Source organism: Salvelinus sp. IW2-2015, linkage group LG1 (assembly GCF_002910315.2).
Source record: "Salvelinus sp. IW2-2015 linkage group LG1, ASM291031v2, whole genome shotgun sequence".
Taxonomy (NCBI): Eukaryota; Metazoa; Chordata; class Actinopteri; order Salmoniformes; family Salmonidae; genus Salvelinus; species Salvelinus sp. IW2-2015.
The window spans coordinates 5,606,290-5,629,837 of NC_036838.1; the positions used below are offsets into that span (position 1 = coordinate 5,606,290).

The 23,548-nt window shown below is 40.7% G+C and overlaps 1 protein-coding gene across 1 annotated transcript in view; it reads left to right on the forward strand.

The window, feature by feature from the left end:
- Positions 1-23,548, forward strand: part of LOC111952895 (uncharacterized) — a 54,605-nt gene that overhangs the window by 13,251 nt on the left and 17,806 nt on the right. Inside the window, exons 4-18 of the mRNA XM_070448398.1 lie at positions 9-146; positions 1,239-1,390; positions 2,533-2,636; positions 2,789-2,972; positions 3,189-3,320; positions 3,413-3,556; positions 3,753-3,888; positions 4,604-4,754; positions 4,844-4,980; positions 14,795-14,906; positions 15,089-15,152; positions 15,402-15,608; positions 15,940-16,085; positions 16,248-16,366; positions 17,273-17,397. Coding sequence (XP_070304499.1) covers positions 9-146; positions 1,239-1,390; positions 2,533-2,636; positions 2,789-2,972; positions 3,189-3,320; positions 3,413-3,556; positions 3,753-3,888; positions 4,604-4,754; positions 4,844-4,980; positions 14,795-14,906; positions 15,089-15,152; positions 15,402-15,608; positions 15,940-16,085; positions 16,248-16,366; positions 17,273-17,397 — 2,051 coding nt within the window. The remainder of the gene's footprint in view (positions 1-8; positions 147-1,238; positions 1,391-2,532; positions 2,637-2,788; positions 2,973-3,188; positions 3,321-3,412; positions 3,557-3,752; positions 3,889-4,603; positions 4,755-4,843; positions 4,981-14,794; positions 14,907-15,088; positions 15,153-15,401; positions 15,609-15,939; positions 16,086-16,247; positions 16,367-17,272; positions 17,398-23,548) is intronic.

Here is a 23,548-nt window from a genome sequence, read left to right on the forward strand (position 1 = left end):
GAATATAGACATGGATCCTGCCCAAAACACAGTTGAAGATCTGATGCTCAGGATTTGTCACCAAGAGGCCATTGGGAATTCCAAAGCCGTGTGCCTCTACACCATTGAGGGGATGCCTTTAACTGATGATCCTTTCTTYAACACATGTACGTATGCCAGATACAGTATGCTTTTATAAACACCCCATTATGAAAACACATTCACATTAACGCCTAAAAAGGGTATTTTGTTATAAGCTGTCCAGAAGTATTCTATGTTAGTTGGATGAGTTTAGAAGTTTAAATTGTTAGAGGCTAGTGTTTAAAGTTTGAGGCTAGTATAATAGTGACTGTATTATAAATGTTAATTACGTTTATTTGAACAGGGACAATAAAAACACGAGTCTCAGTAGACATGTGAAATTGTGTTGTAGCAGATTTAGCTAACAGCTAATTCCATCTTCAATGGGATAGTAGCCTTTATTGACTATAGCYCAGAAGTAGTACATTTACATAATTTAGCAGATGCTCTTATCCAGAGTGCATACATTTTCATACTGRTCCCTCGTGGGAATCAAACYCACAACCCTGCCGTTGCAAGTGCCATGCTCTACCAACTGAGCCACACGGGACCTTAGTACTACTAGTAGTAGTGAGTGTGTTACAACTAGGTCTTATAGTAGTGCCAGTTACTGTTGAGTAGTGCGGCTGGCTAAAGTTCATGATGCCGTTGACCTTAACAAGGGCCCCAGGACCAGTGGAATTGTATTAGTATAACATAATATAATTTCCTTTTTTTTGCATACAATATAGCTCAGTACTTGAATTATGAAAATAGAGCTCTTCCGCCACCCACGCTAGTGGTGGGTTTGGGATCGAAATGAGAAAATCATGTAGTAACCAAAAAAGTGTTAAACAAATCCTAATATATTTTATATTTCAGATTCTTCAAAGTAGCCACCCTTTGCCTTGATGACAGCTTTGCACACTCTTGGCATTCTCTCAACCAGCTTCACATGGAATGCTTATTGATTTGTTTAACACTTTTTTGRTTACTACAAGATTTCATGTGTGTTATTTCATAGTTTTTATGTCTATGAAAATAGAAAATAGATAATAGAAAATGTTTTTAAAAAACTTGAATGAGTAGGTGTGTCCAAACTTTTGACTGGTACTGTATATACATGTAATATAATTTGAGGTGAAATGGCATGGAAGATCCCTTGTGTTGACAAGCATCTTATATTACAACCATTTTAGGGTCTTTGAAAGACAGGCACATTGAAAATGGAAGTGAGCTTTATGCCATATTTACACCCAAGGAGAACTTAAAACAAGCCCCCCACATGCCACAACAAGAGATGACTGACATCTCAGGAGAGGAGAATGTTCGATGTCACGTTATGCTCAAGGTGAATTCATCACATTATTGAAAAATACTAAGCTCAAAGTGKCAGGACTCAATTTATGTATATATTTATAGCTGTTTAGCTGTATTTAAAACTGTGATTCTAACCCCTTACTTTTCCAAACCTGTATGTATTATGAAAGGGTGTAATACCAGAGGGGTATACTACGACGCTGGCTAGATCTATTGAGGATTTTCTAAAGCTAGCTAGCTTCAGTTAGCATTCCAATTAGCTAGCTTCAGTTAACATTCCAATTTATGCTTCATGGATAACACAAAAGGTGGATATTGATCTAACACCTGCCTCTAACTCAAGCCAGGCTTGTAACTGCAGGTGCATGCTGCATGTGCATTGCTTACTGTTTGGGGGTTTAAGCTGGGTTTCTGTACAGCGCTTTGTGACATCTGCTGATGTAAAAAGGGYTTTATAAATACATTTGATTGATTGATTGATGTGGATAGCCCAGCTAGGTGAACGCCGATAACTTAATTGAGACAATACGCAAACAGCAATTCATGGTCGAGCCAGTGCCACCTTTTTGTTGTTGTTGGTCRAAATCAAAATGAAAGAAAGGTTATCCTGCAAATTCAGGTTATAGTGGTAAGTAGGCTATTTGAAGTGCTGTCTTGCTTTTACTWTGGGTATTGTTAATGCCGTCTTTGGTATGCTTATCCATGAACGAGCAGGCTGTTTTCTACGCCGATAAATAATTGTATTAATACAGTCATACCAGAGTTTTACTTACTGTTTTTAACACAACATAAGATTTGATTAATCCAATATTTAATCAGTMGTCTTCATCGAATATTATCTGTATGAAGGGAATTACGTGACGCAATCTTTGYGAAAGGGAGGGAATCTCATTTGATTGGTCCTCAACTCAAGTCTCACACTTTATAAAGGATWAAGTGGAGTTAGCCTGCCACGGAGCAAGTAAGAKCTGAAAGATTTGTTGCCATAGAAATGTACCTAGCTAAAAGGTGAGCCTGCTTTGTGTCAATGGTTGTCCAGAGTTTAAGAGWTTACCAAAGTTAGCTCRCTAACTCCTCTATCTCGCTACGTGGTATAGCCCTCTGGTAGCAACTAAGCTGTCTCTGTAAATAATGTCTGTCAATTATTGAATATACTGTGCTTTTCATCAACAGGGAGACTATGAGGTCAAGGTGGACTTGACAAGTGACACAATTAGAGTCTTGAGACAAAAGCTCTCGAATGAAAGCGGAATCCCAGCCCATGTCCTCCTTTATAAGTAATRTCATGTGCATATATAATTGTGATTKAATCATTTATTAATACATTTAATAACAGACAGAATTATGTCAATTAATAAACCCCAGCGCATCTTATCATTTGACCTTATATAGCTTCAATACAACTTCTTTCTAATTGACCTTTTTGCAGAGGTGAACACGGTGAAACTTTGCAAGATTGTGGAATCAAYGAGGAGACTACTGTGCCCTTTTCTTTGTCCTCCTTCCCCGATGAGAATCAGACCAACATGGAATTCTTCTTGAGTGATGTCGTACCCTCAGTGCAACAAACCCGGAAAGGACTCAGTGCTTTCTTTTCTTCACTMTATACCGTTGTGAGATATTCAGATATTTACATTGTCTTGTTACAGTCATGTTGACCATGACGTGGTAACCATTTATTAAAACTTCTGATGTGTCGTATTACCATGTTCAGACAAAGAGTGCTACAGTGTTCCTTTGCTTGTGCTCTTGGGATGTTCAATGTACAGTACCTTGCCCCATCGAGCCACCCATCATGCATTAAATGATCTTCCCTAATATCCTTACAGAAAGTGAAACATTCTGGAGAGGGATTCAAGAAAGTGAATGCGTACATTCGAAAGCTCAGTGGATGTAATCCCCTGGCACAAAGTTTGTATCAGCTGCTGGGTAGAAATGAAAGTGGWAGTAGGACCCAGAAGGTGATGCATATTTTGAACACAAACTTACTGTACAGTACACATATAATATCATGTAAGTCCACAAATAGATTCATAACATTTATTTGTTTTAGATTGCCATTGTTGAGGGATTGTACACTCTCTTCAGAGAGCTGTTGCCAAGCCTCGATAAAAAAAGAGGTGACAAGATCATTGAARACCCTGACGTGTTTGAGAATGCACCAGTTTGCTGGGCCTACCTGATATCTAAAGCAGAGGTATGTGTCACCAGCAGAGGCCCGTTGTTTTGTTGTTTTTAGATACCATTGATAACACATTATGGATCATATTGTGTTGCACGTTATAAAATGTTTTTAATGGGGAACTGAGATACTGCACCTTTATTTGTTTGGCATGTAACATAAACAAATGACCATAATATGTATATGTTTTCTATCTCTCTGTCTACCCTAGAAAGAGAGTTCACAACATGAGGTCTTTGCACCGATATGTTTGACCTCTCAACCAGGAGTGCGCTTCTGCGACCCAGTTCAAGTACCTGGATTACCAGATGTCTTTGAAAGAGASTATGTCCTACAGAAAATTAAAGGTAAAACATCAACAGTTGTGGGTATTTGTAATATGCACAGCACTGTGGGCACAATATATTTTCAGTAACACCTACATGTGGTACAATGGCCAATAGTACTGGCCTGAAATCCAGAGCCTGTTTTGTGCTTACATGCCACAACCAGCACTCTGTGTCATGCCAAAAATGTTTTGCATAACAAGAAGTGGCAAGGAGTGAATGGATAGATAAACAGACTGGTACTCAGGCTACAATAGTACCCTACTAACAGGAAACTGCTCTGCACAACTCAATTCTACAGTACATCAAAAGTGTATGTAAAAATGCCATCATATCATGTACCAAATTCCATAACGCAGGATCAATTGGCTCTAGAGTTTATACATTGGTTTTGTATCAATAGCTGTGACTTGACTGGYTCACTGTAGCCATAATGTTAAACATAGGACCGGGTTTGCTAAAACTTTGGCATGTTCCCTCAGAGTTAAGAATTACAGGGCTCTCTATAGTGCGTGTATTTCATTTCTTAGTCAAACCCAGAACGAATAGTCATGCGCCTATGTTAATGGTTGCTGAGATGTGTTAGTGTCTGCACTGGAAGAGCAGCTAACAATGTCTTGTTGTTTTGTAAACAGAAAAAAAGTATCACTTTTGATCATGTGAATTCAACTTTGACATGTACAGTAGTTTCGTGATCAGATGTCGTAATTGCATGACGTGTTTTACCACTGCTAAGATGGAGAAAGAATCCCAAACTGCTCTGCTGAGATCCTGACAGAAACTTYAATGTGGAGAGCTACCGATGTTGAAAAGATTTTACTCAGTCTGCCTCCATCCATCAAAACATTCCCTCTTTGGGTTTCATATGGACTTGTGACTGGTCAAAAGTATGATTCTTTCATTGYATCGTTCAATACTTTATCTGCATTGATCGTGTAACTGGTAATTCATGTTTTATTGTTTAATCAAATTAAAGCTTTCAGATCAAACTAGATGAGACATTTGCCAAGATGACTGAAGAATTGAATGCTTACCCTCACCTGACAGTCACTCCACCACTGCAGTTGAAGGATGTAGGASTGGACGGGCCACGTCTCGTTCTTTTGAAAGAAGGTAGGCTACCGGGCCTTRTGCCTACTAGTTCAAGTCTTGGTACGATGTATCATTCCTGTTTGAGATTATTAYGGTCATGGAAAGTCCTGTAGCATGGTGTTCGCTCATTGTTGCTTCGGCCTATGCAGATGAATATGTGCACGATTCATTCACTTCGCAGCAGAACTACTGATGTCTTTGGTTCATCAGACAGCAACATATGATACACTGCATTTACAGATAGCACTGTCAGTTTATCACATGCTTGTTATTGAAGCGTGTATTTTATTTATTTTATGGGAAATATGAACTTTTGGTAGCATTTTAGTTTACAGTGCTGAACAAGTGAAGGGAAAGGGAATATCTAGCAGTTGCATAACTGAATTCATTCAATTGAAATGTGTCTTCCGCATTTAACCAACCCCTCAAAGAGGTGCGGGGGGTTGCCTTAATCGACCACCACGTCATCGGCGCCCAGGGAACAGGCTCGGAATTTACATAGTAATTACTTAAGTATAGTCCAATAACAACATGGTGAGGACTGGATAATTATGCACAACAAGCAAAGACCCAAAAGGTACATTTTGAGATTGGCCCACATTATACATTGTATGATATTAGTTAGTATAGTTTCTAAATAGTATAGTTTTTCTCAAATGATTCTGTTAAATAACCATTCTTTCTACGTAAGTTCCAAGTGCATTCTTAATAAGTACGGTGCTGCTGAGAAGAGGTGAAATGGCCATACATATTTATTACATAACTTGTACTTATTAACCTCTATTTTTTTATTTTTTTATTTTATTTAACCTTTATTTAACAGGTAGGCAAATTGAGAACACGTTCTCATTTACATTGCGACCTGGCCAAGATAAAGCAAAGCAGTTCGACACATACAACAACACATAGTTACACATGGAGTAAAAACAAACATATAGTCAATAATACAGTGAAAAAAAAAAATAAGTCTATATACAATGTGAGCAAGTGAGGTGAAGATAAGGGAGGTGAAGGCAACATATATGTATAAAAAATAAAAATATAAAAGGCCATGGAGGCGAAGTGAGTACAACACAGCAAGTAAAATAAAAACTAAAAAAACAATGGAATGGTTGGTTTGGCAGTGGAAGAAAGTGCAAAGTAGAGACAGAAATAATGGGGTGCAAAGGAGCAAAATAAATTAATTAAATAAATACAGTAGGTAAAGAGGTAGTTGTTTGGGGCTAAATTGTAGATGGGTTATGTACAGGTGCAGTAATTCTATGAGCTGCTCTGACAGTGGTGCTTAAAGCTAGTGAGGGAGATAGGTGTTTCCCAGTTTCAGAGATTTTTTGTAGTTCGTTCCAGTCATTGGCAGCAGAGAACTGGAAGGAGAGGCGTCCAAGGAAGAATTGGTTTTTGGGGTGACTAGAGAGATATACCTGCTGGAGCGCGTGCTACAGGTAGGTGCTGCTATGGTGACCAGCGAGCTGAGATAAGGGGGGACTTTACCTAGCAGGGTCTTGTAGATGACCTGGAACAGTGGGGTTTGGCGACGAGTATGAGCGAGGGCCAGCCAACGAGAGTGTACAGGTCGCAGTGGTGGGTAGTATATATGGGGCTTTGGTGACAAAAACGGATGGCACTGTGATAGACTGCATCATTTATTGAGTAGGGTTTTGGAGGCTATTTTGTAAATGACATCACCGAAGTCGAGGATTGGTAGGATGGTCAGTTTTACAAGGTATGTTTGGCAGCATGAGTAAAGGATGCTTTGTTGCGGAATAGAAGCCAATTCAAGATTTGACTTTGGATTGGAGATGTTTGATGTGAGTCTGGAAGGAGAGTTTACAGTCTAACCAGACACCTAGGTATTTGTAGGTGTCCACATATTCTAAGTCAGAGCGTCCAAAGTAGTGATGTTGGACAGGCGGGCAGGAGCAGGCAGCGATCGGTTGAAGAGCATGCATTTGGTTTTATTGTATTTAAGAGCAGTTGAGGCCACGGAAGGAGAGTTGTATGGCATTGAGCTCGCCTGGAGGGTTGTTAACACAGTGTCAAAAGAAGGGCAAGAAGTTACAGAATAGTGTCGTCGCGTAGAGGTGGATCAGAGAAATCACCAGCAGCAAGAGCGACATCATTGATGTAAACAGAGAAGAGAGTCGGTCCCAAGAATTGAACCCCTGTGGCACCCCCATAGAGCTGCCAGAGGCCCGGACAACAGACCCTCCGATTTGACACACTGAACTCGATCAGAGAAGTAGTTGGTGAACCAGGCGAGGCAATCATTAGAGAACCAGGCTGTCGAGTCTGCCAATGCAGGATGTGGGTGATTGACAGAGTCAAAGGCCTTGGCCAGGTCAATGAATACGGCTGCAGCAGTATTGTTTCCTATCGATGGCGGTTACGATATCGTTTATGACCTTGAGCGTGGCTGAGGTGCCCATGACCAGTTGAAACCGATTGCATTGCGGAGAAGGTGTGGTGGATTCGAATGGTCGGTAATCTGTTTGTTTGACTTGGCTTTCGAAGACCTTAGAAAGGCAGGGTAGGATAGATATAGGTCTGTAGCAGTTAGGGTCAAGGGTGTCCCCCTTTGAAGAGGGGGATAAACCGCAGCTGCTTTCCAATCTTTGGGGATCTCAGACGACACGAAAGAGAGGTTGAAGAGGCTAGTAATAGGGGTGGCAACAATTTCAGCAGATAGTTTTAGAAAGAAAGGGTCCAGATTACTAGCCCGGCTGATTTGTAAGGGTCCAGATTTTGCAGCTCATTTAGAACATCAGCTGACTGTATTTGGGAGAAAGAGAAATTGGGGAAGGCTTGGGCGAGTAGCAGAGGGGAGGGCAGTGCTGTTGTCCGGGGTAGGGGTAGCCAGGTGAAGCATGGCCAGCCGTAGAAAAATGCTTATTGAAATTCTAATTATAGTGGATTTGTCGGTGGTGACAGTGTTTCCTATCTTCAGAGCGGTTTGGAAGCTGGGAGGAGGTGTTCTTATTCTCCATGGACTTTACGGTGTCCAGAACTTTTTTGAATTTGTGTTGCAGGAAGCAAATTTCTGCTTGAAAAAGTAGCCTTGGCTTGTTCTAACTGCCTGTGTATATTGGTTTCTGGCTTCCCTGAAAAAGTTTGCATAACCACGGGGGCTGTTCGATGCTAATGCAGAACGCCATAGGATGTTTTTCTGTTGGTTAAGGGCAGTCAGGTCAGGAGAGAACCAAGGGCTATATCTGTTCCCGGTTCTAAATTTCTTGAATGGGGCATGCTTATTCAAGATGGTGAGGAAGGCATTTTAAAAAATGACCAGGCATCCTCTACTGACGGATGAGATCAATATCCTTCCAGGATACCCTGGCCAGGTCGATTAGAAAGGCCTGCTCGTGAGTGTTTTCAGGGAGCGTTTGACAGTGATGAGTGGAGTCGTTTGACGCTGACCCATTACGGATGAGGCAATGAGGCACGTGATCGCTGAGATCTTGGTTGAAAACAGCAGAGGTGTATTTGGAGGGCAAGTTGTTAAGGATGACTATCTATGAGGGTACCCGTGTTTACGGAATTGGGGTGGTACCTGGTAGTTCATTGATAATTTGTGTGAGATTGAGGGCATCAAGACTTAGATTGTAGGGTGGCTGGGGTGTTGAGCATGTTCAAATTTAGGTCGCCTAGCAGCACGAGCTCTGAAGATAGATGGGGGGCAATCAGTTCACATATAGTGTCCAGAGCACAGCTGGGGGCAGAGGGTGGTCTAGACAGGGCGGCAACGGTGAGAGACTTGTTTTTAGAGAGGTGGATTTTTAAAAGTAGAAGTTCAAATTGTTTGGGAACAGACTGGATAGTATAACAGAACTCTGCAGGCAGTCTTTGCAGTAGATTGCAACACGCCCCTTTTGGCCGTTCTATCTTGTCTGAAAATCTTGTAATTGGGGATGAAAATGTCTGAATTTTTGGTGGTCTTTCTAAGCCAGGATTCAGACACGGCTAAAACATCCGGGTTGGCAGAGTGTGCTAAAGCAGTGAACAAAACAAACTTAGGGAGGAGGCTTCTAATGTTAACATGCATAAGCCAAGGCTATTACGGTTACAGAAGTCATCAAAAGAGAGCGCCTGGGGAATAGGAGTGAGCCAGGTACGCAGGGCCTGGATTCACCTCTACATCACCAGAGGACCAGAGGAGGAGTAAGGAATAAGGGTACGGCTAAAAGCTATGAGAATGGTCGCCTAGAGCTACTAGAGCAGAGAGTAAAAGGAGGTTTCTGGGGGCGATAAAATAGTTTAAGGAATAATGTACAGACAAAGGTATGGTAGGATGTGATACCAGTGGAGGTAAACCTAGGTATTGAGTGATGATGAGAGAGATATGTCTCTAGAAACATCATTGAAACCAGGTGATGTCCATCGCAATATGTGGGTGGTGGAACTGAGAGGTTGGATATGGTATAGGAGAGCAGGGCTAGAATCTCTACAGTGAAATAAGCAAATAAACACTAACCAGAACAGCAATGGACAAGGCATATTTTACATTAAGGAGAGGCATGCTAATCGAGTGATCAATAAGGGTCCAGTGAGTAGAGGTTGGTTGGGGTCGTGGCGATCCAGACAGCTGGCCGGGTATATGGCTATCGGTAGCAGCATAGGATGGAGGGTCTGTTTGTATGATACCTCGTGCGTTTCCGTCGGGTAGGTTAGTGGGGTTCCGTGTAGTGGGGTTCCGTGTGGTAGAGGGGATCAATCCAAGAATTGGCAAAATAGATATAGTGACCCAAGGAAAAAATAAAATAATAAAATAATAATATATAATAGTTTGTCCAATATACTTGTTCAAATAGCAGCCGATAAGGACAGCTAACGATTAGCGGGCCTCAGATGAGCGTTCAGGTAACGTCGGGACGGAGGTGCAGTTGGATAATCCTCGGGCAGATAACGTCGCAGTCCAGTCGCGGCAGTCAGTCGTGAAGGCCCGGTGGGGTTCCGTATCTGCAGCAGCAACAAAAAACGGGTCCGGACTGGTGATGGAACTCCTCAGCTGGCTAGCTCCAGAATGATTTGAGTTTGCTCCGGGGTCGACGTAAGCCAATAGTCACACGGTTTGCAGCTAGCTAGCTGCGCGAAATCAAGGTGCAAAGTGTCCAGAGCCTGCGGCTGGAAATCCGGGAAACTGACGAGAAAAAGAGTTCCCGGAATGCTCCGGTCCGAGTCGCGTTGCACAAAAGTGCCGGTAGATTTCGAGCTAAAGGATATTACTGATGACCACTAAACGTGGCGCCAGCTGGAACCACCAACGCAGCCAGCAAACCGGCTAATTTCGGGCAGCTACAATTAGCTTTGGCAGCTATCGGAGTGCTTCTGGTTAGCTTTCAGGCTCTTCTGAATTAGCCCTGGTACTTCCACGATGGATTATTCAGATTGAGTGTAATATACTTTTTGTAATTGGTGAAGCGGGTTGCAGGAAAGCTTTTGCAGGAAAAAGCTTTTTGTAGTTGAAGTCTTGGATAATAAAATAATAAAAGCTATGCGAAGAAAGGTGTAAATATATATAATATACAGGACACGAACAATACGGAACAGAAAAGACGTCTGAACTGCTAGCCACCTTGGAAACATTTATTTATATATAGTTCTTAAGTAACAAATTATTAGTTTCTACATAAACAACCAGGAAAATTCCCATTCACACTCTATATCTGTATTTAGCAGCTGAATAGTAATGGGATGGTTTAATTACCACGTTGTTACAGTTGTTGCCCTGTTATTTCCCTGTTGTTTTCCTCTTACTTCCCAGTTGTTGCCCTGTTGTTTCCCTCTACTTCCAGTTGTTGCCCTGTTATTTCCCTGTGGTTTCCTCTTACTTCCCAGTTGTTGCCTGTTATTGTTTTTCCTCTACTTCCCAGTTGTTGCCCTTTATTCCCCTGTTTTTCCTCTTACTTCCCAGTTGTTGCCCTGTTATTTCCCTTGTTTCCTCTACTTCCAGTGTTGCCCTGTTATTCCCTGTGTTTCCTCTTACTTCCCAGTTGTTGCCCTGTTATTCCCTTGGTTTCCTCTTACTTCCAGTTGTTGCCCTGTTATTTCCTGTGTTTCCTCTTACTTCCAGTTGTTGCCCTGTTATTTCCCTGTTGTTTCCTCTTACTTCCCAGTTGTTCCTGTTATTTCCCTGTTGTTTCCTCTTACTTCCCAGTGTTGCCTGTTATTTCCTGTGTTTCCTCTTACTTCCCAGTTGTTGCCCTGTTTATTTCCCTGTGTGTTCCTCTTACTTCCCAGTTGTTCCCTGTTATTCCCTTGTTTCCTCTTACTTCCCAGTTGTTGCCCTGTTATTTCCCTGTTGTTTCCTCTTACTTCCCAGTTGTTGCCCTGTTATTTCCCTGTTGTTTCCTCTTACTTCCCAGTTGTTGCCTGTTATTTCCTGTGTTTCCTCTACTTCCCAGTTGTTGCCCTGTTGGTTTCCTCTTACTTCCCGTTGTTGCCCTGTTATTTCCCTGTTGTTTCCTCTTACTTCCCAGTTGTTGCCCTGTTATTTCCTGTGGTTTCCTCTTACTTCCCAGTTGTTCCTGTTATTTCCTGTTGTTCCTCTTACTTCCAGTTGTTGCCTGTTATTTCCCTGTTGTTTCCTCTTACTTCCCAGTTGTTGCCCTGTTATTTCCCTGGTGTTTCCTCTTACTTCCCAGTTGTTGCCCTGTTATTTCAGCACCGTAAACTAAATTGCTGCTAAACGTTTTTATGGGAATCATTGTGTCTTGTGTTTTGCCATTTTAAATGCTTGCCCATTGTTGTCCTTTGCATGGTTAGCAGGATAGATAATTGTTTGCTGTTTTACAGATAACCTGGGTGTTTACATCGAAAAAGCCAAAGGATCTCCTCGGGATTTCGTTGTTTTTGATTGCTTAGCTGGGAAACACAACATTTTGAATGTGGACGAATTGGCACATGAGTAAGCACTTACAATATGAAAACTAGACAAACATTTTGTTTGAAACGATATGAAGCTTCACAATTACTGGTGGGCAGTTGAACATGGATCCCATTGATAGTGGGTTCATTTAATGGAAGTACCTATAATCTCCATCATACCCCTTCATTGCTTATTGTATGTTTTTAATTTCTCTATAGAATGAGAGACACCAGAAGTGACCAGACTTTCATGACCACCAGGACTCCTAAAGAGGCAATATTGGTAATTTATGATAGATTATATTTCATTATCTTTTTGCATCTAAGGTCAGTTTTGACACATCAGGTATGAGCCACTGCTATGGCTCAAATAATGAGATGTTGGCAAAGACCAAGGAGCAACCCAAGGTCTTCACCTTAGAATGATGCGTATGTTGGTGTAACAACAATATACATTATAACAGTTAAGTTAGCTCCTCCTTTGCTGTTTTCTCCATCCAACATTCCTAAGGTGCTGGTGGATTCGAGCTCCTCCATGAACAAAACATGCTATGATTCAGATGACAAAATGACACGGTTGGATGCAGTCAAACTGCTGTTTGATAGCTTCACAACTAGAAGCATGGCTTACGATTTCCATCATGTCATTGGCTTGGTGAAGTTTGACTCATCAGTTACAACTCTCCACACATTTACAGAGACACTGGAGACATTTAAGGTACATATATTTTCTCCTGTCTATTTTCTGAATGCAAAATAGCGAGGGAGTTCAATACAATACAAACCTTGGTATACTGAGATCTCAACTGTTGTTTGCATATAATATATGCTCACGTATAAACATCATATTACATGTAAAAAAGAAAAAAAAAGTGTTATCCCCATGACATATTTGGGAGTATACGGAGTGTGCGACTTTCTCTCTTTAACAATTTTGGCACTTACAGGAACACATACACAACCTTAAGGCAAATAGAGGAACTGTGCTGTATGATGCCTTGAATCATGGCATATCTGAACTGGAAAAAGTTGGAAAGCAATTTCCAGACTGCAGACTTCGCATCATATGTCTCACAGATGGGAATGATTTTGGGTAAAAAATAGTTTATTTAGCATAATACTTTTTCAGTGAGCAAAACAGTGATTACAATCTGTGCATGGGATATTCATATTTTCTATTTGTATTGTTTAACATGCAATGCAATAACATAAAGGATAGTGTTCCATTTGGCATTCAATGTGTTAATAATTGTATTCATAGGTCAAAGACAAAACCACATGACGTCACAACCAAATTGATAAGCTCTAACGTTGTTGTTGATGCCATCATTGTTGGAAGGGGGGGCAACAACATGCTGCATGGAATCAGCAATGCAACAGGTATGATGTATAAGGGATGGATCAACATTTATAGAATGGGTACCTGCAGGAAATTGGGGGAGGGTCATGCATTTTAAATTTCAGTCAAGGGGAGGGTTTAGTATTTTTTTATCTAGTCCAGGGGAGGGTCATGTAATTTGTAATTTATGAAATCGTTATATTTCTCAGTCTTTTAGAATTAGTTGCTTATTAGGCTATATATCGATGTGTGCCCAATGCCGCCCCTCATCTCTGATTCTCCGCTGGGCACGCAATGTCAAGTGCGCCTATAGGTTATTTAGTGTGGTCTCAATCAAATAATCCATAGGCTTTAGGCTACGAAGTGGATGTTCAGAGAAGAACAGAGCAAAGTAATATTTTTAAGATAGCTGCTGGGATGGTGTAAATAAAAGTAGGCTTCATTACACACTGCAATGGATATTCCAACCCTGAGCCCTGGCCTGCTCTGCTCTGCTCTTGCTGATCAAAACCTTTTTTGTGTGCTGCCTAACCAATGCTGTGCTGAGTAGGCCTACAGTGGAAGTTCAGGAGGAAAGTCAAAGACTTTTTCAGATGTTTTTGGTTGTTGATTAGGCCTAGTGCAAAAATGCACCAAATAAAATCACTATTTTGCGTGCCGACTAGCCTGTAGCCTATGTTCTGTTCAGTTTGAGAAGGAGAGAGAAAAGATGAGAAGAAGGACCGGAGGTAAACTTTGATAGCTTGCTAATACAATCATTGATTTTATTAAAAACAATATGTTTCTTGCCCACGATGTATTTATCAGTTATTGATCTCATATCAAGCCAGGTTCGATTAACTTACATTGTGGTGCTGAAACTTGAAGCAGCAGCCGCGGCACAATCAATCGAAATGGACAGCTCATGGTGCTGAAAGTAGGCAAAGGCATTTTTTTTCAGCAGTCTTAAATAGGAAGAAATACATTCTCATTAAAATTAACTTCTTATGGCTGCAATCCCGTTAACGGGATGATATGACAACAGCCAGTGAAAGTGCAGGACGCCAAATTCAAACAACAGAAATCTCATAATTAAAATTCCTCAAACATCTTATACCATTTTAAAGGTAATCTTGTTGTTAATCCTACCAAAGTGTCCGATTTCAAATAGGCTTTACAGCGAAAGCACCGCAAACGATTATGTTAGGTCACCGCAAAATCAGACAAACACAGTCATTTTTCCAGCCAAAGACAGGAGTCACAAAAAGCAGAAATAGAGATAAAATGAATCACTAACCNGTTTCCTCTTACTTCCCAGTTGTTGCCCTGTTATTTCCCTGTGGTTCCCTCTTACTTCCCAGTTGTTTCCCTGTTATTTCCCTGTTGTTTCCTCTTACTTCCCAGTCATTGCCTTGTTATTTCCCTGTTGTTTCCTCTTACTTCCCAGTCATTGCCTTGTTATTTCCCTGTTGTTTCCTCTTACTCCCCAGTTGTTGCCCTGTTATTTCCCTGTTGTTTCCTCTTACTTTCCAGTTGTTGCCCTGTTATTTCAGAACTGTGAACTAAATTGCGTCTGGTGTTTTTCCATTTTAAATGCTGGCCTATTGTTGTGCTTTGTGTGGTTAGCAGGATAAATAATTGTTTGTGGTTTTACAGATAACCTGGGTGTTTACATGGAAAAAGCCAAAGGATCTCCTCAGGATTTTGTTGTTTTTAATTGCTTAGCTGGGAAATGCAAAACCTTGAATGTGGACGAATTGGCACATGAGTAAGTACTTATAATATGAAAACAAGTCAAACATTCAGTTTGAAACTATATGAAGCTTCATAATTACTGGTGGGCAGTTCATGAACATGGATCACATTGATAATGAGTTAAGTTAATGGAAGTACCTATAATCTCCATCAGACCCCTTCATTGCTTATTGTATGTTTTTAATTTCTCTATAGAATGAGAGACACCAGAAGTGACCAGACTTTCATGACCACCAGGACTCCTAAAGAGGCAATATTGGTAATTTATGATAGATTATATTTGAATATTTGAATATACTGTATCCATTTATATTTCTGCATCTAAGGTCAGTTGACACTGCAAGCATGAGCCATTGATATGGCTCCAATGATGAGATGTTGGCAAAGACCAAGTAGCAGCCCAAGGTCTTCACCTTAGAATGATGCGTATGTTGGTGTAACAACATTATACATTATAACAGTTAAGTTAGCTCCTCATTTGCTGTTTTCTCCATCCAACATTCTTAAGGTGCTAGTGGATTCGAGCTCCTCCATGAACGAGACATGCTATGATACAGATGACAAAATGACACGGTTGGATGCAATCAAACAGCTGTTTGATAATTTCACAACTAGAAGCATGGCTTACGATTTCCATCATGTCATTGGCTTGGTGAAGTTTGACTCATCAGTTAAGACTCTCCACACATTTACAGAGACTCTGGAGACCTTTAAGGTAAATATATTTTTCTCATAATGTCTATTTTCTGAATGCAAAATAGCAAAGCAGTTCCATAAAATACAGACCTTGGTGTACTGAGATCATATACTCATACTCCCCTCAAACATGGGATTTCGTGGGATTCATGGTATCATTCTTTAACCTTTTTCAAGTGAGGTAAAATCTAATCTGGTATGTTATATCAGCTAACGTGACATCTTAATACATGTAAAACAAAGAACGTTGGCTATCCCCATTAGATGTTTGGGAGTATACGGAGTGTGCTTATTTATCTTTAAAAAAAACTAACAATCGATTTACATGTAAACAATTTTGGCACTTACAGGAACACATACACAATCTTATGGCAAATGGACGCACTGTCCTGTATGATGCCTTGAATCATGGCATATCTGAACTGGAAAAAGTTGGAAAGCAATTTCCAGACTGCAGACTTCGCATCATATGTCTCACAGATGGGAATGATGTGGGGTAAAAATGATTTATTTATCTTTAGACTTTTTCAGTGTGGAAAACAGTGACTTCAATCTGTTTGTGGATATTTTGATATTTTCGATTGTTTTACATGCAATGCAATAACATAAAGGGTAGTGTTCCATTTGGGATTGTATTTATTAAGAATTGTGTTCATAGGTCAAAGACAAAACCACATGACGTCACAACCAAGTTGATACGCTTAAATATTATTGTTGATGCCATCGTTGTCGGAAAGGTGGATAACCACATGCTCCATGGAATCAGCAATGCAACAGGTATAATATCTAATGTCTAAGGAGATTACTGCTCATCCCAGTGGGCATAGGACATCATAATGATGGTTTCCTTGTGGTTCAAATCTGGATTGTCAGAATGACTGCATTTTTTGGTGCTAATACTTTCTCATTATTTTTTGCATGTCTCAAAAGTTTACACAAGAAGGCCTAAGCAAATGGAAGAGAGGCAACATTCCAAATGTTTCAACATGGCATTTATAAAATATTTGTGTCAGTGTTTGGTGTCATTATTCAATATTACAGTCAGTAATGTGACAGAAATCATTACACATGCAACGCCTTTCAGAAACTAGTCAAGATGCAGGGTGTGATAATATTTACAAGTAGGCAATTTCATCACAATTTTTGGGACAAATTCTAACCTGAAAATGTGCCCCTCAACTCGAACTACAGTAGCTTGCGATTCTGCTAATAAACTACCTCAGTGCCTATTCCAATAATACTTCCTATTACTACACATGCCAGAGTCGTTTTTCCCTTCACACATTCAGACCGCATTCTGCAACCATTCGCCCCCAATTTCACTGTAATACTACAGTATAACATAGTAGTAACACTTGAAGTATACCTTAGAAAGGGATTGTAAAGGGTTTAGAATTAGTTTGTTTTTAAACAATGACTTAGCTTCTAAATCACTTTCCTGGTCTAAATTGTCTGACTGTCATTATGATGCATTCTTTTACAACCAGTGTGCATCTCTTTGAAAGCTTAAATTGCATTTGGATCAATTCAGAGGACACATCAGACTAGACTAGAGTCTATTGAAATTTGTTGTAGCCATCTGGTGTGTTTTTGGGGCTCAGCAGATGCCCTATTTGTTTCCTTCATAATTGCATCAAGTAATACAAGTGATGCAACTAATTCCACTTCGTCCGTGCCTTGTAGGAGGCTGCTGTTTCAAACCAGAGACAGGTACAGCTGGTCTGAAGCTCTTTGAAATGGAAACAGTTCTATCTTTGGAGATGAGGAAGCCTAAGGAAAAAATGAACCCATCCTCCATTACGAGCGAGGTAGGACTTATCAAGTCAAATCTATTTAAACGGGATACTAATGTTTGTTTCCATGTATTTGATATGAAATAAGTTAAAGGGACACTTCACCACTTTTTTACCCCAGCACCATGCTAGTGTCTACGTATGGGGAAATGACACGTTTATACATTCTCTATAGATAAGAAGAAAAGGTCCTAATAAAATTACTCCAGAAGATTTAAAAAATCTGAACAGTGATTTTCAAAGGCCACAAGTCTATTGTGGCACGGAGACTTAGCTTGAAACTTCTTGTTGTTTTGTAAAATCACTGAACGTTTTTTCTCGGGACCTTTTCTTCTTGTCTTTTTGACTACAGAACGTAGAAACGTGCCATACAAACGTATGGTGCTGGACATAATGATGTACACTGAATTCGGAAAGTATACAGACCCCTTGACTTTTTCCACATTTTGTTATGTTACAGCCTTATTCTAAAATGGATTAAATAAACAATTTTCCTCATCAACCTACACACAATACCCCATAATGACAAAGCGAAAACAGCTTTTCATAGTTTGAGTTTAAAAACATAAATACCTTATTTACGTTAGTATTCAGACCCTTTGATGTGAGACTCAAAATTGAGCTCAGGTGCATTCTGTTTCCATTGATCATCCTTGAGATGTTTCTACAACTTGACTGGAGTCCACTTGTGGTAAATTCAATTGATTGGACATGATTTGGAAATACACACACCTGTCTATATAAGGTCCCACAGTTTACAGAGCAAGAACCAGGCCATGAGGTCGAAGGAATTGTCCGTAGAGCTCCGAGACAGGGTTGAGTCGAGGCACAGATCTGGGGAAGGGTACCATTTAAAAAAAAAAAATCTGCAGCATTAAAGGTCCCCAAGAACACAGTGGCCTCCATCATTCTTAAATGGAAGAAGTTTGGAACCACCAAGACTCTTCATAGAGCTGGCCGCCCGGCCAAACTGAGCAATCGGGGGAGAAGGGTCTTGGTCAGGGAGGTGATCAGGAACTCGGTGGTCACTCTGACAGAGCTCCTGAGTTCCTCTGTGGAGATGAGAGAACCTTCCAGAAGGACAACCATCTCTGCAGCACTCCAACAATCAGGCCTTTATGGTAGAGTGGCCACTCTTCAGTAACAGGCACATGACAGCCCGCTTGGAGTATGCCAAAAGGCACCTGTTGTTGATGTGTGCAGAGGGTCCCTGGTTCGTGCCCGGGTCGGCGCGAGGGACGCCGTAAAGTTAAAACTGTTACATTGATGCTGTTGACCCAGATCACTGGTTGCTGTGAGAAAAGGAGGAGGTCAAAAGGGAGGTGAATGTAACCGATGTGAATGGCTAGCTAGGTAGTGGTAGGGTGCGCTAGCAGCCTTTCAGTCGGTGATGTCACTTTCTCTGATACTTGAAGTAGTGGTTCCCCTTGCTCTGCAAGGGCCGAGGCTTTTGTGGGATGCTTCGTGGGTTGTTGATGTGTGCAGAGGTCCCTGGTTCGCGCCCGTGTCGGGGCGAGGGACGGTCTAAAGTTATATTGTTACACGCGCATAGTCAGAGCATGGTCAGGTCATGATAGACCTGACTAATTCCTGTCTCCTTCAGCCCCACTTCACAGTAGAGGCATCAGACAAGGTTCTACAGACTGTTGACATCTAGTGGAAGCCGTAGGAAGTGCAAACTCATCCATATCCCACTGTGTATTCAATAGGGTCTTGGTTGAAAATCGACCAACCTCAGAATTCCCACTTCCTGTTTGGATTTTTTTCAGTTTTTTGCCTGCCATTGGAGTTCTGTTATACTCACAGACATCATTCAAACAGTTTTAGAAAGTGTTTTCTATCCAATACGAATAAATAATATGCATATATTAGCAACTGGGACTGAGGACAGGCAGTTTGCTATGGGCACCTCTGGGCACCTTTCATCCAAGCTACTCAGTATGCCCTGCAGCCATATTAAGAAATAAATACCTGTTTGACAGACGAAATTAGGCTTTAGACTGATATATCCATAGATGTGTAGTCAATTCCTCCACCACCATGCACTCTTTAAATAGCCTACCTCCATGTCAGTGAAGGGCTGTTAAGTTTAAACAATGCTCTAATTGAGGGGTATGAGAAGGTATGGCATAGGCCTACCTTCTATTAAAGAAAATGGCAAAAAGCACAGGCCTACCCTTATTTGTTTACATCCTGTTAGTGAGCATTTCTCCTTTGACAAGATAATCAATCCACCTGACAGGTGTGGCATATCAAGAAGCTGATTAAATAGCATGATCATTACACAGGTGCACCTTGTGCTGGGGTCAAAATGTGTAGTTTTGTCACACAATGCCACACAACACAATGGCACTTTTGAAGAAGCGTGCAATTGGCATGTTGTCACGACTTCCGTCGAAGTCGGTCCCTCTCCTTGTTCGGGCGGCGTTTGGCGGTCGACGTTACCGGTCTTTTAGCCGTCGCCGATCCACTTTTCATTTTCCATTTGTTTGTCTTTGTTATCTACACACCTGGTTTCTATTCCCCAATTACATGTTCATTATTTAACCCTCTGTTTCCCACATGTTAGTGTGCGTGTTTATTGATTGTTCATGGCGGAACTTGTCGGCTGGTTATGTTTGCCGGGTTATGTATTTACGGCCGTTATTTTCGAGTGGCCGGTATTTCCCACATTTCGAGTGGCCGGTATTTTGAGTATTGTCTGTATACTGGTGCTGTCGTGGAATAAATACCTTGTACACTCATTTCTGCTCTCCTGCGCCTGATCACTGCACCAGTTAACCACCGCCTGACACATGTTGACTGCAGGAATGTCCACCAGAGCTGTTGCCAGAGCTGTTGTTAATTTTCTCTACCATAAGCCGTCTCCACGTCATTTTAGAGAATATGGCCGTATGTCCAACCGGCCTCAACACCGCAGACCACGTGTAATCACGCCAGCCCAGGACCTCCACATCTGGATTCTTCTTCACTGCAGGATCGTCTGAGACCAGCTACTCGGGCAGCTGATGAAACTGTGGGTTTGCACAACAGAAGAATTTCTGCACAAAGTGTCAGAAACATTCTCAGGGAAGCTCATCTGCGTGCTCTTCGTCCTCACTAGGGTCTTGAGCTGACTGCAGTTCGGCACTGTAACCAACTTCAATGGGCAAATGCTCATCTTCGATGGCCACTGGCACGCTGTAGAAGTGTGCTCTTCACAAATGAATCCCGGTTTCAACTGTACCAGGCAGATGGCAGACCACGTGTATGGCGTTGTGTGGGCGAGCAGTATTGTTGATGTCAACGTTGTGAACAGAGTGCCCATGGTATGGGCAGGTATACGCTATGGACAACAAACACAATTGCATTTTATCGATGGCATTTTCAATGCACAGAGATACCGTGAAGAGATCCTGAGGCCCATTGTCGTGCCATTCATCCGCCGCCATCACCTCATGTTTCAGAATGTCACAAGGATCTGTATACATGAATGGGGAATTAATGGGGAAATTAATGGGGTTTTGAGATAAACGCAAAATTATGTCTGGGGTTAACACAAGGAGATATTATACGTTTTGTTCTACGAGATAATCAGTCAGTTAACATGACATTTACGAATTATGAAGCTTTATGTGCTTGTTTTTATTACATAAATGCTTCAAATTCCCAAAAAGTGACATTAGCTGATGAAGATTATCTTATAGAACAAAAGGTATAAGATTTCCAAAGTCTGTGTTTACAACAGAACTTTTTTTCTGCGTTTATCCCAAAACCCTACAAAAAAAACATTAATTTCCCCTCAGGCTTTGGCTAACGAGCCAGGACGGAGTTAGCCTCTGTTAGTGCCTACAAAAAGCCGCCATTACATTGCTCTCTATACTATTAATACTTCCTATTACTACACAAGCCACAGTTGTTTTTCGCTTGACACATTCAGATGCTCATTCAGCGACCTTTCACCCCCGATTTCATTGTAATACTACAGTATAACGTAATAGTACACTTTAAGTATACCTTATCAAATCATCAAATCAAATGTTATTGGTCACATACACATGGTTAGCAGATGTTAAACTTCTTATGGCTGCAGGGGCAGTATTGAGTAACCTGGAAAAAGGTGTCCATTTCAAACGGCCTCGTACTCAATTCTTGCTCGTACAATATGCATATTATTATAACTATTGAATAGAAAACACTCTCTAGTTTCTAAAACCGTTTGAATTATTTCTCTAAATGAAACAGAACTCATTCTGCAGCCCACTTCCTATCCGGAAGTGAGATTTCTGAACGCGAGGTCTCTGTTCAGAGCTTGCCTATAAATGGGCATGACACTTAGGAGTATACATACACGTCATACACCTTCCCTAGATGTCAAGAGGAAGTGAGAGCAGAAATTAGTTGATTATCTCGTTCTGAGGTGGAATACATAATCTTGGAATGAGGGGTCCGCCATTTTTTTTAATTTTCGAAAGCGCAAAGATGAACCTGGAATCGCCTTCTGGAAGCTGTCGTTATGGGCGAATACAATCTCCGGCTTAGATTTTATTTGATACATGTTACAATATCATCCTAAAGTATGTTTTTTCATATAGTTTTATTCGATTATTGAATTTATTCGGGACGTTAGGCGTGTTGCGTTGTTTGACTTGTTCACGAAGGAGAGCTTAGCGCCGCAAAGTTAAATATTTAAAAAATATATATTTCGAATTTCGCACCCTGCACTTGAGCTGGATGTTGTCATAAGTGTACCGGCGTCGGGCTTGCAGCCATAAGAAGTTTTAATGTAAGTGTAGAGAAATCCTTGTGCTTCTAGTTCCGACAGTGCAGTAATATCTAACAAGTAATCTAACAAATTCACAACGGCTACTTATAGACACAAATGTAAAGGGATGAATAAGAAATATGTACATATAATAATATGGATGAGGCGATGGCCGTGCGGCATAGGCAAGATGCAGTAGATGGTATGAAATACAGCATATACATAGTGAGTGAGTAATGTAGGACGTAAATATTATTAAATTGGCGTTATTTAAAACCTGTTAAGGCTGCAAGCCCGAGGCGGTACACTATGACAACATCCAGCTCAACATCCAGCTCAAGTGCAGGGCGCGAAATTCAAATCTATTTTTTTTAATATTTAACTTTCACACTTAACAAGTCCAATACAGCATTTGAAAGATAAACATCTTGTGAATCCAGCCAACATGTCCGATTTTTTAAATGTATTACAGCAAAAACACCACGTATATTTATGTTAGCTCACCACCAAATACAAAAGAGGACAGACATTTTTCACAGCACCGGTAGCATGCAGCTTGCATGCACAAAGCCAACCTAACTAACCTAGAACTAACCTAAATAACCTAGAAAAAACTACCTCAGATGACAGTCCTATAACATGTTACACAATAAATCTATGTTTTGTTCAAAAATATGCATATTTGAGCTATAATAAGTTTTACATTACTGCTACCATCTGCTACAGTCAGAAATAGCACGGGAGTAGCCAGGTAAATACAGACACCAACGTCAACTACCTAATTACACATCATAAAACATTTCAGAAAAATATATGGTGGATAGCAAATGAAAGACAAAGATCTTGTGAATACAGCCATATTTCAGATTTTTTTAATGTTTTACAGCGAAAACACCACATATATTTATGTTAGCTCACCACCAAATACAAAAAGAGAGACAGACATTTTTCACAGCACCGGTAGCATGCAGCTAGCATGCAGCTAGCATGCACAAAGCCACCTAACTAACCTAGAACTAACCTAAATAACCTAGAAAAAACTACCTCAGATGACAGTCCTATAACATGTTACACAATAAATCTATGTTTTGTTCAAAAAATGTGCACATTTGAGCTATAAATCAGTTTTACATTACTGCTACCATCATAGCTACCATCATAGCTACAGTCAGAAATAGCACGGGAGCAGCCAGAGTAATTACAGACACCAACGTCAACTACCCAATTACTCATCATAAACCATTTCAGAAAAATATATGGTGGATAGCTAATGAAAGACTAAGATCTTGTGAATACAGCCAATATTTCAGATTTTTTAAGTGTTTTACAGCGAAAACACAATAATCGTCATATTGCTTACTACAATAGCTCACATCACAACAAAGCAAACGGTAGCATAGCACAGTTCGACAGATTATATAT